The following is a 17,223-nucleotide window of genomic DNA, read 5'->3' as shown; positions in this document are numbered from 1 at the left end:
GTTGTGTGTGTGATGCATGTTATAATAATTTAGGAAATTATTATTCTTCCATTGTATAATTAGGAAATAAAATTTAAAATGTGCGTCATTGAAACCTGACAGAGGTTTGTGATGTGGGATAGAGATGGAACCACATGGAGGGGAGAGACTTTTCCCCTTTCCTTCCGTTTTAGGGTTTTTCTTTGTCGAAGGAAAAGAGGGAACACCCCCTTTTCCTTTTTCATGCACGGGAGCAGATCTCCTGATCCCCTTTTTGTGGATCAGGGGATGGACCACTCATAATTACGACAGGATCGTGGCGGCAATCCGGCTGTAATTAGTTGCAATCCCTTCCTGGGTTCACCGTCCCCTCCAAGTTATAGTTTGGTTCGGAAAGAGAGGTCGGAGGCCACCCGGACGCCACCCCTCGCTCGGCGTCCAGAAACCTGACCACTTGTCCACCATTGATGGCCTCCGGGCGACCTCCGGCCGCCCTCTCCGAACCAAACTATAACTTAGAGGGGACAGTGAACCTAGAAAGGAATCATAACCAATTATGGTTGGATCACGATCATGATCCAACCGTAATTATGAGTGGTCATCCCCTAATCCCAAAAATAAAAATAAAAATCAGGAGATCTCCTCTCCTTCATGCACTGCCATCTCCGCCTTTTTCTCTGGGCATGCCACCATCTCCACCCATCTCTATGTACGCCTCCATCGTCAGCAAGGCCATCATCTCTACCCCTCTCTTTAGACGCCTCTGCAGCCAGCCAGGCCTGCATCTCCACCCCTCTCTTTGGACGTCTCCGCCTCTCTCCCTCACAACGATCTCTTCCTCCGACACGCGATGTCCCCTCCGTCACACAATCTCCCATACCCTTTGTCGATGAGATCCTTCGCCACCTCCTCTCTAGCACCTCCATGTGCCACCTTCACACCCTCACCTCCGATGCCTTGGCGACCCCTTTCTTGCCTCTCGTGTCCTCTCCTTCTTCGCCACCCTCTCCTCAGCCGCCTCCCTCCACTAAACCCACCTAATCTTCTCCTAGGACCCCTCCCCTGATGCCTTCAACACAGATGCCCTCCTAGGCTACATAGCCCATGCAGGCCAGATCGACGCCCTCCTCTTCTATGCTAGTGTCGTTCCACGACCCACGCTAGCAACCGACTCCACGCTACCGCGCGCTGCCTCCCGACGCCCTTAGGCTCTCTACCCCTCACCGTCACTCATCCTTGTTGTGCTCCGTCTCTCGAAGCCCTTCGGCCTTTGAGCCCTCAATGCCGTGCTAATGCGCTCTGCCTCCCGACCGACGACTCAAGCCTTCGAGCCCTTATCGTCACATGCCCCTACCACGCTCCATCTCTTGGAGCCCTTCGGCCTCTGAGCCCTCACTTTCATATTGATGTACTCTGTCTCTTGGAGCCCTTCGGCCTCCGAGCCCTCCATGTAGTGTGTCCCTGTTGTTAGGGGTGAGCATTCGGTTAATTCGGTACATAAATTAACCGAATTAACCAAAAATTGATTTAGTGTTGGCTAACCAAATCAAATCAAAGTTTTACTAAAACTAAATTAACCGAATTAGTTATTTCAGTTAACACCGAATTAACTAAATTTGTTTAAAATAACAATAAAAAGAATTTATACAAAATTAATATCAAATTAACCGAATGCTCACCCCTACCTGTTGTGTTCCACCTCTCGGTGCCCTCCGGCCTCCGAGCCCTCATCGTTGCACGTCCTTGCAACACTCCATCTCTTCGACCCCTCACCGTTGCGCGTCCTTGCAACACTCCATCTCTCCGAGCCTCGTTGTCACGCGCCCCTGCCGCGCTCCGTCTCCTGGAGCCCTCCGACCTCCGAGACGTCGCTGTCGCACACCCTTGCAGCACTTCATCTCCCAGAGCCCTCTGGCCTCCGAGTCCTGGCCACCCTATCGACCCGGCTCTCCATTCAATCCACTCCTGTGTGTTATAAAAGATGTCTATTCTCGCTTGCAAGCATCTCCAGCCGTCCCACCTTCCTCCTAGCTCTTCCAGTGATGAGGACAACTCACTTTTCTTCGGAGACTCCACAACTCGATCAATATCGAAGCTATATCTATACTGTATCTGTATTTGTATCATCACAGTATTATCTCTTGGACAATGCCAATCGATCCAGTGGATACACAACCCAACTGTGTAACTGCAATCAATCTATCGAACTACGACCCAATTAAAGTATCATTATCATTTGGCAAGTTTTATGGATTCAAAGAATCGATATGAACGCAATTAAGTTGTCAGTAAAATTTACAATATAATCAAAAGAAAATTTTACAATAGTATAAGGCTCTCATTGTTTCCTCAACTGTCAATATCTTTGGGTAGAACCGTTTCCTGCTCTACTGCCTGCCCAATGCCATGAGTAACCACTGTCGGAAAAAAATACATATGAACAAAGCAGCTGCTTCTTTTCTCCGAATAATTGATCGGAAGGCGAATTGCCTATCGAGTATTCATCCACAGTTATTCGAGAGATGAAGAATACGATTCGGGAAACCATCTAGAGAGTAGAACATGCTTCATCTTTACGATCAACCCAAACGCAGCATAGCAAGGGATGTGCATCATTGCCACCAAAAAATACCTGCATTTGCATCAAACCACTTATAGATTTCTTATATGTTCTGTTCTACATTTCAACAGAGATATCAAAAATGAGATTGAATCTAGGCTTAGACTGTTCCTAACACACTTGTTCGACCAAGTATGACTTGGGTGTAAACCCGCGAGCTACCGCCTCGTCTAGGCAAGCATTCTAGCCCTACTTCCGGTTGGATATTTCAAAAGTTTGGTATCCACAGATGCAAAGAGAAGGTAGATCAAGAAATGGAGAAAAAAAAAACAGCATACCATAGAGCTGCATAAGGGGAAGATAGATCAAGAAATGGGTATGGCCACCTGTAAGGCAAAAAATATACACAGTTCAAATGCTAAAATGGTTACAATTTTTTTTTCTCAAAACATCATTTAGTAAATCTAACTGATAAAAGAAAATGTACCAGATATTGATACAGGCATGGATCACCCACTGGAAAAGAACATAGACTGCTGTCCACAGTAGGAAGTATGCAATCCGGAACCAGGGAAAACTCTGAATGAAGGTTTACATATCAAAGACTGTTAATCAATCACGGACCAAACTCTACCGTGACAGATCTATTTAAACTAATTAAACCACAGAGAAAATGAAGTTACCAAGCTATTCAAGGCAGTGTCACCGAGGAGGAAGACTACATTCACTGAGTGCATACCAACCAGTACCTGCCATATCAAAGGAATTTACATACATTGTATTACTGAAAGTTCCAACTCATCGCCAAGGAGAAAGATTGCCTAGGCTTTGGAGTTCAGAAAGAAAAGCCCTACGAAATTTAGACTATAATCTTTGATGGCGAGGAAAGGGAATAGAATGAACCAAAAGACGAAGTCAGTCAGCATCACTGCACCTGCACTAGTCTAGCAATGAGAGGAGGCAAATTAGTTGACCTGCAAGGGCAAATATTGGAAATAGCATCTTTCTAGTTCTTAGAAGTCATAAAGACAATGCCATTACCTGAAATATTATCTGAAACAAAGTCCCCCAACACCCAACTGTTCCATTCACAGGGGCTGCATATGTTCTAGCCTCTGCATCCAATCTCACTTTATCCTCACTATTTGCCTTGAGATGTTTGCACCCATAGGCAGACATCAATGAGCCAAGCTAACATATAAAGTTATATATATGTGAGAGCTTTGGCAAACATCATAAACAAAAGGGGAACAATAAATTTGCTACAATAGTTAGAGCCTATGAACGTACCAAAAAATAAATGGTAACCAGCATGAATGTCCACCTGTGAAACATGAACAGGAAGTAAATGAATCTTTCAGTTAATTAATACTCATCTTTGTGCATTAACCAAACATCTGTGCAAGAGTAATATTCCCAACAAAAGCTAAACAATATTTTGTGCAAGCATCTGATTTGCCTTACTGAGTGTAGTAATAGAAGATTCCGGCACCATCCACAATGGCATTGATGATAAGGAACGCCAGAAGTATGACAAAGGCGGTGAGGCGGAAGAGCAGCAACCACGCGGGATGTATCTCCGGCAGACAAGGCCGCCATAGCTCATCCTTGTTGCAGCGGAATCCTTCTCTGGTCTCTCCCTCTGTTTTTGAACCTTCAAATTTCCAGATCAAAATGGATGCTGCGAGCACGGAAGCCAGCACCCAAAGGGCGCACAGCAGCACTCTCCACTTCAACCAATAGTAAGCCTCTGTGGAATCAGAAAGCACCACCGGCTGCCAAGAATTCGATGAAGCCCCAGCTGAGAAATGCATGGAGAAAACGGAGGATCACAGACCGCTATGGGGGTCCTTTAATGTGTAACTTAAACCTCAGGAGGAGCAGGAAAGATGCTTAACTTTGGGATGGTGTTTTTCCATCCTCAACAAGCAAGCGAGTGATTAATTTTGTGACGTTTATTGAGACTTGCAAGAGAAGATAAAGTGCAGCGGGATACCGAGAATAAAAGCAGAGTTAATCGAGATGCTTTCCCACTTTGGACGGAAACCGTAACAGTAAAACAAATCAGCGGTAGTTCGTACGGTTGCGAAAACAAATCAGACGCTGATCTATTCTTCAATCTTTGTCGCTTGGGACCTTTGCTTTGCACACTCGCTTTCGAATCTCTCCTTGTTCCTCGATCCAGGGGACGAGCAGAGACTGTAAGCAGCAAGCACTGTGTATTGAAAAGATTATGAAATTTAATATTATTATAATTTCTTTTGCTTTAAAAATTAAAAAAGAATACTTCCGGTCAGTTCAAAAGGCCTGGATCGCTTTGATTTTACTTGGCGAGCAGAAAGGCGACTGGTGACTCTGCTCGACTTGCCAATCAAACTCAGCATTTAAAATTAACAATTTATTGCTGATGGATTACAGTGCACATTTGAGTTTTATTTATTTTCAGCTCATGCCTCCCAATGCGTTTTTGATTGCCCGGAGGGGCTGCCGTCCCAACGCTGTCGTCGTCCTCGGCGAGGAAAAAGCAACTGAAAAAGAAAAAGGAAAAAAAAAAAAAAAGAGAGAGCATCTGAAGTTACCAAAACAACCTCGCCTGGTAAAAGAGAGATACAGTCTAAATTCTTGAATATCGTAAAAGAAACAAAAGCAGACATTACAGATTACAGTCACCATCATTCAGAATCAGATTCTGACCCGGGAAAACCCTTCCACTCCTCGAACACTGAACCTTTTGTATGCTTCAGAAATGCTTCCGAATCCTGTTGTTATTCAACTCCCTTTGCAGGCCCACGTACAAGAACCAGCAGTTACTCTGAGATTTGTCACAGGGAATACACTTCATTTGGTTATTGTTGGAGGATGATTCTTGTTCGTGCGAGATCTTGATTGATGTATTAATTTGTTTTCTTTTTAAAAGAAATTTAGTTGTCAAATTTATACTGCCGTAGAAGTACAGAGGATGATTAATATAGTTTCTTTAGTATTTAATTTGCCAATAATAGCAAGCAGTGCCCCAGTGGCGCTGATATGAACCTTTGAAAAGCAGCATTGAAAGGGAATCGGCAACTACCCTTCCAACTTCCTGGGGCCGTGGAAAGCTACAGGCTGAAAACATCAAGATACAACACAGACTGAAAAACCGCAAATTTCTCGTCTTTTCTTGAAGATACATCGGTTAAACAGTCGGCTCGTGAATGCCAGCTCTGATTAACAATGGAGGAGCAATTTTCCACAGAAAATACAATGGTTTGCCTTGATGGGAACAGAACATACTGGACCTACTGGCCAATGTTTCTTTTGTTAACATCATACCCGTGAAAACCACCAAAAAAGCAAACCAAACAATCAACGCTATCAGAGGGCATACCGCACGAGGTATTCTTGGTTCTTTACCAAGCTAAACTTCTCCATTGTGTATACGGCGGATAGCCCACTTGGTGGCGACAAAACTAACACAGACCATCTTACAATCACTATATCACTCTAGGTGTGGTACAAGGACTAGAGTTCGAATCCTAATATGGATGAATATTCTGAAAGTCGACCTTTAAATGTGCTTCAGATTTATCGGATGGATGAATTAGGAGAAGATCGTCTGGAGATTGTTCTGACTGAACTTCGTTTAGCATACAAATCTAGGAAATGTATGAGTCCATTTTGGAAATCAATCGAGCATGTTCTGCATGTCAGTTGTAAGGTTTCTAAATCAGAAATTGTACCACCATACATGAACCCCAAAAGATTCAAATAATTCGTAAATAAGATTTCACATTGATGTGCATAACAATTTAACAAAATGAAATAAATGATGAAAATTGTAAATCAAATTTGAATTCAGAGTCATCCTCATTGTTTTGTTGTTGCTTACACAATCTAAAATATCATGAATGGTCAAGCTATCGGTCAATGAATTTATTGATGTGCACGAGCTCCGGAGATCATTAGCGAAAGAAATAAGGGGACCTGAGATGCACTCAAAAAGAGAGTTTGACTAATCAAGAATAGATTACAGGGTCATTCTGATGTTCAAGTTAGGGTTTGTTTGAGGTGGTAGGTAGAATGTAGATGATGATGAAGAAGAGTAGAATATGGTGGAGTTGAAGAAAATTCAGAATTCTTTATCATTACCTTCATAAGTGTCTATATAGTTATCCGGAAAGCATCTCTACGTCGATTGGAATATCATCATTGTGGGAGCCAATGAGAGGACTAGATCCAACAAGCGTTGACTACCTCTCCAATTATCCAGTGCCACGTATCAGTAGAGGGGTATCTAGGAGACCTGTTGCGCAAAGAAGGGACAACACCTCTCTAAAGAGGAAGAAGAGGAAGAGAGAAAGAAATTGCGCGGAGCAACAAGATAAAGACACACAAAAGGAGAGTAAACACGAGGAAGAAGAAGAAGAAGAAGAAGAAGAGTTATCGTGGTTCAGCGATGTGCCTACTCCACAAAACAACCGAAGCTTTATTATAATTCTCTCTACATAAGAGAATCATATTACATGATTCTTGTGATCGTTGTTGTGCAATAGGTTTACAATAATCTCTATAAATAGTGCATGAACCCCAAACTCAGTAAAATCATAACAGATTTCTGTTATGGAAAACTACAACAGAATTCTGTTATAAAAAATCGTAACATAATTCTGTTATATAAAATCATAATAAAATTCTATTATATATAAAATTGTAACAGAATTTTATTACGAAATATCTTGACAGATTTTTCTTCCATAATATCTCTCGCATTGGATTTCATCCAAATATGAGTCACCCGTTAACAAGACCAAATCTAGGTGTCCTGGAATATTCCCGGACACTATTAACAAGCTTGTGTAGGGCGTAGACTTGTCTTGATGATGAAAAAAGTGACAGCGATGTGGAGTAACCTTGGGAATATTCAAAGTCAGGGTCCATGACTAAGATTGAGATAATGTCAGTGATTGTAGTAGGAACCGAGAGGGAGTTTGTCGCTGAGACCAAAAGAGAGTCTATTGCTAAAACTAAGATAGAGTCTGCCACTGAGACCGAGAGAGAGTTTGTCATTGAAACTGAAAGGAAGTCTACTAAAAGCAAGATAGAGTATGCTATCGAGATGGAGAAGGAGTCTATTGCTAAGACTGAGATAGAGTTGTCATCGAGACCAAGAGGCCTATTGCTGAGACTGAGATAGAGTCAGTCGCCGAGACTGAAATAGAGTCTGTTGTTGAGCCTAAGAGAGAGCATGTCATAGAAACTAAGAGGGAGTTTGTTGCATGAAACTGAGATATAGTTTGTCACCAAGACTAAGAAGGAGTTTGTCGTCAAAACTGAGAGGGAGTTTGTCGTCGAGATTGAGAGGAAGTCTGTTACTGAGACCGAAAGGAAGTTTGTTGCTAAGACTAAGAGAGAGTCTATTACTGAGACTAAGATAAAGTCTATGCTAAGACTGAGAGTGAGTTTGTTGTTGAGACTGAAATAGAGTTTGTCGCATAGACTAAGATAAAGTTTGTCGTCGAGACTGAGATGGAGTTTGTTGCTAAAATTGAGAGAGAGTCTATCGTCGAGACTGAAAGAGAGTCTATCGCCGAGACTGAGAGAGAGTCTATCGCCGAGACTGAGAGGGAGTCTATTGCTAAGACTGAATGGGAGTCTATTGCTAAGACTAAGATAGTGTATGTTGTCGAGACTGAGAGAGTCTGTTGTTAAAACTGAGATAGAATTTGTCACCAAGATTGAGAGAGAGTTTATTGCTGACACTGAGAGAGGGATGTATTCAATCAAGAGATTTAATGATTTTTATTGACGTTTTTTTAATGATAGACTTATGTAGAGTTGATAAATTTTTATTGACTTTTATAAAATCTCACAGAGTTGTGAAAAGAATTTTATGGAGTTCTATAAATTTTTTTGCAAGACTTTTACAGATATTTGTAAATCTTTTCATGGAAACTTGTGGATTTACTGAAAAGAAAAAAATTTAAGGTTCGTTATTATTAATATGATGAACATCGCTCCACATTCAATTTGTTATTGTATCTTTCCATGCATTGGTATTTGCTCTTTGTTGTTCTTGAATAGCAAATAATTGATCAAAACAATCAACATCATGAACTTGTTCTGGCAAGAATAATAAAGTTTCATTATCTAGTTCAATTGAAAATTCATCAGAACAACACTAGAAGAAAATTATGTAATCTGACACGAGCCAAAACAAGCTCAACTTATGTTGTATATGAAAATGGAGAACTTGTTTTGAATGTTTTAAATCACGATTTAAATATTCCAAATACACTTTCAAATGATGTTATTCAAGGAGACATGAACAACTCCTTTTTGTTTTTTGGGTGATGACACATTGAACTCATGATAACGCACACCTCAAAATAAAACTAAAAATTGACGCTGATTCTGATATCAACTATCCACTAAAAAAATATTTACCTATCAAACTATTCGTGGAATCAAATGACCAAATATAAATAACGTATACAATTTTGAAAAATTACAACTCTGAATCTGTCACTAAGACTAAATGGGAGTTTGTTACCAAGACTGAGATATAATTAGTGGTTTGTCCTTAATTGGACTTAAATGGTGGGAATGAGTGTACTGAGTTTGTTCAATCAGGTCAAGTTCCATCTGAGCAGAGTTAACCTTCCTCTTGGAACAATTTGATTCATCTTGACTTTAACCGACCGATTAGCACGACTCTTAACTTACAGGACACCAAGAACCGGAGGTGCCCTGCACCAGTTATAAATTTAAAATTCAGATTTTATAAGCTCAAAATCGGTAAATTCTGGATTCTGTATGATTCATCATAAAGATAACAAAACCATATGTCTGAGGAACCTGCCACTAAACTACAAATGCATGATCTCCGTTAGGGTATCTGAATCATTTCTCCAAGCGCTGCCTTTATCACGAAAAGATAACGACGATCAGTATATCTATTTTAGTTTTAACAAATAACAATTGCACCGAAATGTTACTATGAGAACATAATGATCAATATGATCTATTTCACCACATAACAATCGCATCGAAATGTTAATATCAGGTTACAGCTATCCTTTTATATAGACAATATATAGTATTAATTTGACACAAATTAAATATAATCACGCTCACTGATCACATTTTCTTTGCTGTGGTTCGGTGCGCAATGCCCTCACAGCGTTGCGTCTCGATCAAATTTAATCCTGCACTACAAACTTTCTTATTACTTTGTTTAACGATCTCGTTGGCTTCGCTGCTTCCGCAACCGCAACTGCTACTGCTTCTGCTGCTGCAAGCTAATCAGCTTAAAGTATGCCCCATCCTTCTTCTCGACCAGAGAGGAATGGCTCCCTTGCTCAATGATCTTGCCATCTTCCAGCACCGAGATCACATCGGCGTTGCGGATGGTGGAAAGCCGGTGCGCCACCATGATCGTGGTGCGGCTCTTCATTACTCTGTCCAGCGCGTGCTGGACCACGCGCTCTGACTCAACATCGAGCGCGCTCGTAGCCTCGTCGAGCAACAAGATGGCAGGATTCTTTATGATGGCCCGGGCGATCGCAATGCGCTGCCTCTGGCCACCGGACAGTTGGATTCCTCGCTCACCGACCTTGGTCGAGTAGCCATCTGGGAGGGCACTGATGAAGGCGTGGGCATTCGCGAGTTTCGCGGCCTCAACAATCTCTGCTTCAGAGGCGCCGTCCTTACCGTAGAGGATGTTCTCGCGGATCGTCGTCGCGAAGAGTACTGGTTCTTGTTGAACTAGGCCGATGTGCTTCCTGAGCTCTTTCAGCTTGAGTTTCTTGATATCTTTGCCTGCAAAAGAATATACAGGGCATTCAACCTCGAACCTGACTGATGAGCTAGGAAAAGGAAGGAAATAGATAATTCAGATGAAAAGATTACCGTCAATCAAAATTTTTCCTGCGGTTGCTTCGTAGAATCGCAGTATCAGAGCCAGCACCGTGCTCTTGCCTGATCCACTCATCCCGACCAGTGCCATGCTTTTGCCAGCCTTAACTCTCAGATCGAACCCCCGGAAGATTACGACATCTGGTCTTGAAGGATAACAGAATTGGACTCCCTTCATTTCGATGGCTCCTTCGACCTTTCCCACATCTTCTCCGACGTCTGATGGCACCTCGGTCTTTCTGTCCAGCAACTCAAAAACAGAAGCTACCATTTGATTCCCCCTGATGATGTCTGGGGCCAGAGCCAAAGTCTCTCCCATGGCTAATGCAGTCACTATGAGCACCATGAATGATTTCATCACCGACTTGAAGCTGGCAAGCCCTTTGCCCATCAGGACTGACCCGTACCTGCGAAGGGAATACATAAGAATCAAGAACCACACAAGCTTTTGATCTTCTCTCTTTCTCTCTTTATGGCAGCCACTTGAAGAATCATGTTCAAAGAACTGAAATCCACAAAAATCACCAGCGTTTGGTGAGGTGTTTTACCAACTTACCACAGAGCAAGCCCATACGAGGCGAACAGGAAGAACTGTGAAACACCGAAGAAGATGCCGGCAGCTTGCCCACGTCGGAAAGATCTTTTGGATGGCTCCTTTAACTCATTCAAATAGAGGTCAATAACTTTTTGTTCCGAGCAGAAGGCAGCCACCGTGCGAATATTGCTCACAGCCTCAGCGGCAAGCATGTTTGCTTTGAGGTAACTCTTGTTTAAATTTCCTCCATATCCCCTCATGAATAACTTCTGCAATAAGCATGTGAAAGAGAAACACTGATGAGCAAGACTACATATATAACAAGGCATGTACAGACTGTGAATAAAAAGGTGTACCTCACTGATGTGCCCACTGACCATTAAAGGATAAGTGGCTAAAACAACTAGAGTCACACGCCAATTCAATATGAAGGCTATGATCAGTGAGGTCACTAACATTCCCACATTCTGCAAGAGTATTGTTGAACGATCCACAACTATGGTTCGCAGCAGAGTAGCATCTGTCTCGAGCCGAGATGACAACATAGCACTGGTATTGCTCACATCATCAAACCAACCAATCTCATTTCTTAGTATTGCTGCCAAACAGTTGCAATGTGTGTTATTCACCAAAAGGCATATCAATGATAATAAAAAACAATATATATATATATATACTGGGCAAGAAATGTACCTCCAAACATTCGCTCTCTCACTCGAAGAGTTAGCCTTTCACCCATGATGCCAAAGTTGAGGTGCTCAATAACATGAAAAATGACAGTGACAACAGATCCACCACAAAACAACAGTGCAATCTTCTTAATTTCTCTCTGTGTGACCTCCCAGCCCATGTAGTAGGAAACCAGAGCTTGAGTGACTCCAAGTGCAAACAATGGCATTTGGGCACCAGCAACAAAAGCGCCGATAGTGCCAAACAATCCAAACATCCAATCAGGACTAACCATGGAATACATTTTTTTCATAGACACAGCCTTTGTTTTTGTTAGATCATTTCCTTCCGGACCGTAACGGGTAACAGATTCTTTATCAGATCTGAAGCTAGTTCCAAAGCTTGTGTGTCCCCCAGATAGCTCTCTAGAATATTTTATACTAGATAGATTCAACAAGCTAAGTCAGTGTAGCACTATAGAAAAAGGAAATCAAACATGCATGATTAATGTTTTACCTTAGAGGACGTCCCATAGTCGCGCCGTCGGATAACAATGGTCGATGCTGAGAAGCTGACTCTTGGAGCTTGATGAGTGATGCATAGACACTGCTGGGTTCAACTATGAGCTGCTCATGAGTCCCAGTCTCCACGATCTTTCCACCCTGCACGACGGCAATGATGTCTGCATTCCTTATCGTGGAAAGCCTATGAGCCACAACTATGGTAGTTCGGCCGATCATGACCCTGTCAAGAGCCTCCTGCACACTCTTCTCAGATTCTGCATCGAGCGCACTTGTGGCCTCGTCGAGGAGAAGGATAGATGGGTTCTTCAGAATAGCTCTCGATATTGCAATTCTCTGCTTCTGCCCACCTGACAACTGGATCCCTCGCTCACCGACCTGGAACAGCAATTTATAAAGATGTAATCATACAATAATTTATCAAGAATTAAGGATATATCACCTGTGTATCATATCGTTCAGGTAGTTGGTTGATGAAATTAATGGCCTCTGAGAGCTTTGCAGCATGTGTTATCTCGTCGAGGGAAGCATCATCCTTTCCATACAGTATGTTCTCTCGGATGCTTGTTGCGAAAAGGGCAGGCTCCTGATTAACCAATCCAATTTGCTGCCTGAGCCACCTGAGATCTAAGTCCTTGATGTTATGCCCATCCAACAAGATCTCCCCAGAGAGGGGCTCATAGAACCGCTCGATCAATGAAATGACTGTGCTCTTTCCTGAACCACTCCCACCGACTAGTGCAACAATCTTCCCGGATGGTATGTCTAGATTAAATCCACTAAAGATGAGAACATCAGGACGTGATGGATAACTGAACTGAACATTCGCAAACTTGATGTGCCCGTTCACGCTGTGAAGCTTGCGCCCTGTCTTGGCACTCACTTTGTTGACTGTGTTTCTCTCAATCATCTCAAAAATGGAGTATGCAGCAGTCCTAGCTCTCAAAAATGTAGAAATATTGGGTGCTGCCAGGCCTAAAGATCTATCAAATTAAGAAATATGAAAAATATATAGTCCTTATACGTATATAAGCAACAACAAAGAATTAATTATCAATCTGAATATAACTAGCTAGAAGAAATTAAATTAAACTTACAGTCCGGCAATAACGACATTGAGCATGGTGGTGAAGGATTCTCCTCCATTTGTTATGTTCTTATGGACGACAATACTAGTGAACCACACTAGCAAAGCCCAGGAGAGCAAGAGAACGCAGTGCATGGAACCAAGGCCAAGTCCCTTAGCCAACCCACCCTTCCTCCCGTACTTGTAAGTATTGATCAACGCACTTCTATACAACTTAACAGCCTTCTCCTCCCCTACAAACGCCTGCACTGTCCGTACATTACCAATCACCTGCATGCATCATCAAACGCACTCAACTAATTAATTAAACAAAGCCTCGTGAACTTTTTCATTTGACAAGCTACAGCAATGAATGAACAGGAAAAATTAATGGTACCTCCTCAGCTATTTCTCCAGCCTTGACATACGATTTTCTGACTCGAGCAATGAGACCGGTGGCAATGTATGCGTAGATTCCACCGGCAATGGCTATCAGTGGCACTATGGACAGTGTGACGAGACTGATCTGCCAGACGCTGGCAAAACCAATTGCGAAACCGGCGATGAATCTGCTGATATAGTGCATGAAGTTCCCAACCTGCTTTGCAGTTCAGGCCATACTTCAATCAAAATCTAAAGCAAAAGGAATTGCACAATTCAACTTAATTGGTTTACTTTACAAGAAATAGGGTAGCTGAAAATAAGGCATGTCAGTAGCCACACTTGATTTATTTATCGATTTCCATAGTCTTTCTACTTTACCCACGTTTAATTTTTTTTTTTCATGATATGGTGATGATGAGGGATCCCATTACGTGATCACGGTAGAGGTTAAAATTAAAGTGGTCAACGTGCGGATAGCATCAGCCGATCAAGCGAAGCATGCCCTGATCAGGGAAGAAGGCCTCGATCTGCTGCCTCCTTCGACACGGGGAGGAATCAAACGATCGACGCTCAAAGGATTATTGGGCGTCGGACAGAGGAGGAGACGAAGTACGGAAGTCGGGCCGAGCGATTACCCCGCTCGATAGACAACATAGCTTGATATGGGCAAAGTTCAACTTCGGCCGAGCGGCTACCCCGCTTGGCCTGGCAGCAGGTCCCAACAGTAGCAGTGGCAGTGGCAGTGGCAGTGGCAGAGGGGAACTTCGTTTGAGTAGACACGCACAGGAGTAGCGAGGTTCTGGCCGATCGAACGGGACACCAGAGCGACGAATTACCGGCCGAGCGGCCAACCGCTCGGCCTAGCAGTACACTCCAATATCCAACAACATCCTTTTGGGAGTTGTTGCCGCCGACACCAGGCATGGACAGCCAGAAGATTGTACAGCGGAAGCTTCCACCGTCACTTTGGAGATATGCCCGACCCGTTAAGGTACTGTGTCAGGGACACTTTATTGACAAGTCTTTTCAAGAAACCTTGAGAAGCGTGTTTACCTTGGAAAGCGTGCACACATGCTACCAGAACTCTATATAAAGGGGGTCCAAATATTGGCGAAGGTATGCGATATTCACTGTTTGCGCTACAGTCTTCTTATTGCTCCGCCTTATACTTCATCGTCGGTAACTGATTTGAGCGTCGGAGGATCAACACCAGGGACTCCTTCCCTGATTCGATACTGACCTAGTTTGTATTATAGACCCGAGTGGAGCTTATAGACGGTCAACAGGAACGTCACGTCCCGTCACGTCCCGGCTTCGACCTTCGGACAAGATTACTTCCAAATAAAAGTTCAAATAGAATTGGCATGCTAATATAAATTAATTGTTTTTTTTTTGTGATTTAAATTACTTTAAAAAGAAAAGGTTTGGTAGATCTGAGAAAAAGGAGATAAATAATAAATAGAATCATCGAGATCCTTGTGACTGTCTAGCCTGAGCATGGTTTAGGTCCATCAAAACTCAGTTGAGTCAGGCCAAACCTAATTAAAGTTGGAACCATTTTTAAAAAATTATTTATTATAAATATTATTATAATATTTAATAATAACAGGTTGGATTTGACCTGCGGGCCATACCAAATCCAATCTCGAGTTGCTCATAGATTGAGCGCAGTCCGTTTCTTATAAGATTGAGCTCTGCACGAATCTAAATTGACAAGCCAATTAGACCACGGGACGATGGGTTGCATGATGGTGGGCAGTGGCGGTGGTAATTTAATGGGCGAGCAATAAATAATGCGTCCGAACGTCGCAGGAGACTGGCCTGTTCCAGCGGGACCCACAAAATTAAAACCCTCACCCCCTTTTCTGTGATGCAATTTAATTCAAACTCCAACGCTCACCTTCTCACCCTCTCATTGTACCTCGCCATATAACCGGCCCGTGCCGACTCGGTCTGTCTCCGGTCGGACCGTTTTCGATCTCCGAGTCCATTTGACAAAGACCGGTTTCTGTGATATTAAAGGCTCTCGTTTATCAGTTGGATCATGAGCGTGGACATTAATGGAGAAGCACGCAGAGTGTTTCCTCTTGATTTAACAAGATCTAAGTGACAGAATTGTGTTGTAATTTTCTTCTATTATTATCGTTATTATTTTCATCGTTTTTCCGAAGCTGAAAGGATGTTCCTGTACCTCAAGTTTCTGATATCGAGGAGCGAACTATGGCCTATAGGTGGAATATGGTTTGAATAGTTTTACAAAAAAAAGATATTTTAATAATTACCAACATGAACAAAGGAAATGTCAAAAAAAAACAAAAAACAGAGCATTTAATTCTACGAACGAGGGCATTGATTGGCATCCAACGCCACCTCCAACTTTCAACCACTCTCTTTTATTGGCTGTCTATTGATTGCGAGAAAGTAACTTAATTACGTGCGTACCTTCTCGGAGATGGCATCCTGCACGACGATGATGTCGCTGGTGATGGCGGCGATGACTTCGCCGGTGGACGCCTCCGTGTCGAACAGAGCAATGTCCTGCTCCAGCATGGACCGGAGATAAGCCAGCCTCATCTTCGCCGCCTGTCTCTCGCCGGTGTGCATCCAACACGCCACCTCTGCGTCGCCGGCCATTAGGCTACTGAAAACTGAACATTATATGGAAGCTTGAACTGAAGTAATTAATTAATTACCTGCCCATGAAGAGAACAAGATCGCAATGCCCAGATACACGAAGTCCAACGAGTACTGCATGCAGAGGAATTTAATTTAGTAGTTGATCATCAGAACGGAGAGAGTTGATAAACAGGCGGTTCGATCGTGTGGTTGTTTGAGCAGTTAATGACCATGGCGACGCGATGGGAGACGGAGGTGGGGAAGAGGACGGCGAGGCCGATGATGTTGATGAGTTTGCCGAAGAAGATGAAGAAGACGGGGACGGAGGCGCCGTGGACGCAGGCGCCGAGGGAGCCGAAGGCCATCAGCGCGTAGTCCCAGTTGTCGGCGAAGGAGAAGAGCTTCAGGAACGGCACATTCTTGGTCTCCTTAATGCTGTTGTTGCCGCCGCCGCCGCTGGCTTTGCCTTCTTCGTCCTCTTCTTCCCTGTGGACGTTCTCCATCTTGCAGACGTTAGATTAATTGCTTCGGCAGATACTGGTTTTCTCTTGAGAGAGCTGGAGGAGGAGGAGGAAGAAGGAGGTGGTGGTGGTGGTGCATTAAGGTAGCTAGCCATATAGACTTGAGATAGAGACATGGAATGGATAGGTTGGGTTGCCATTACATTTACTGCGCTTAAACAACCATGTTGACCCAAGTTTTGAAACAAAAAAATTGATATGCTAAATATTGTTGGAATTTCTAGATTAGATCAATTCAACTGACTCTCGAGTTACTCAATCTGCTCAATAATAAATTGGTGACTGTTTGACATGAGAATTGTGTTGTGCCATTTTAAATTCTTGATATGCTATAATAAATTTATAGAAATTTTTCCTCCAAATGGGGGTTGCCCACTGCAAGCGCTTCTTGATTTATCCAATTGATCGGTGGAGAATTTTTGTGAGACCGAATTAATCATCTTAAGTTCGACGTTACCCAATTTGATTAATCTAACTTA

General features: G+C 42.9%; 2 protein-coding genes across 2 annotated transcripts; both read right to left on the bottom strand.

Annotated features, from left to right (window-relative positions):
• Positions 1 to 2,228: 2,228 nt before the first annotated feature.
• On the bottom strand, positions 2,229 to 4,810 carry LOC122018706. Its single transcript, XM_042576108.1, has 8 exons — positions 4,004 to 4,810; positions 3,830 to 3,863; positions 3,581 to 3,730; positions 3,394 to 3,483; positions 3,223 to 3,288; positions 3,027 to 3,118; positions 2,878 to 2,925; positions 2,229 to 2,611 (listed from the first exon to the last, which is right to left on the bottom strand). Exons 1-8 carry the CDS (start codon positions 4,351 to 4,353, stop codon positions 2,491 to 2,493), a joined length of 951 nt encoding a protein of 316 aa, XP_042432042.1. The 5' UTR covers positions 4,354 to 4,810; the 3' UTR covers positions 2,229 to 2,490.
• A 4,699-nt stretch (positions 4,811 to 9,509) lies between these two features.
• LOC122020062 (ABC transporter B family member 2-like) lies at positions 9,510 to 16,824 on the bottom strand. Its single transcript, XM_042577792.1, has 12 exons — positions 16,454 to 16,824; positions 16,301 to 16,355; positions 16,050 to 16,225; positions 13,621 to 13,821; positions 13,255 to 13,514; positions 12,600 to 13,140; positions 12,153 to 12,535; positions 11,661 to 12,076; positions 11,324 to 11,565; positions 10,989 to 11,236; positions 10,427 to 10,839; positions 9,510 to 10,336 (listed from the first exon to the last, which is right to left on the bottom strand). The coding sequence occupies exons 1-12, from the start codon at positions 16,724 to 16,726 to the stop codon at positions 9,795 to 9,797; spliced, it is 3,750 nt and encodes a 1,249-aa protein (XP_042433726.1). The 5' UTR covers positions 16,727 to 16,824; the 3' UTR covers positions 9,510 to 9,794.
• Between the last annotated feature and the right edge of the window lie 399 nt (positions 16,825 to 17,223).

Source organism: Zingiber officinale, chromosome 9A (genome assembly GCF_018446385.1).
Source record: "Zingiber officinale cultivar Zhangliang chromosome 9A, Zo_v1.1, whole genome shotgun sequence".
Taxonomy (NCBI): domain Eukaryota; kingdom Viridiplantae; phylum Streptophyta; class Magnoliopsida; order Zingiberales; family Zingiberaceae; genus Zingiber; species Zingiber officinale.
Note: the sequence above shows the minus strand (reverse complement) of the source record. Positions and strands in the feature narration are given on the sequence as shown.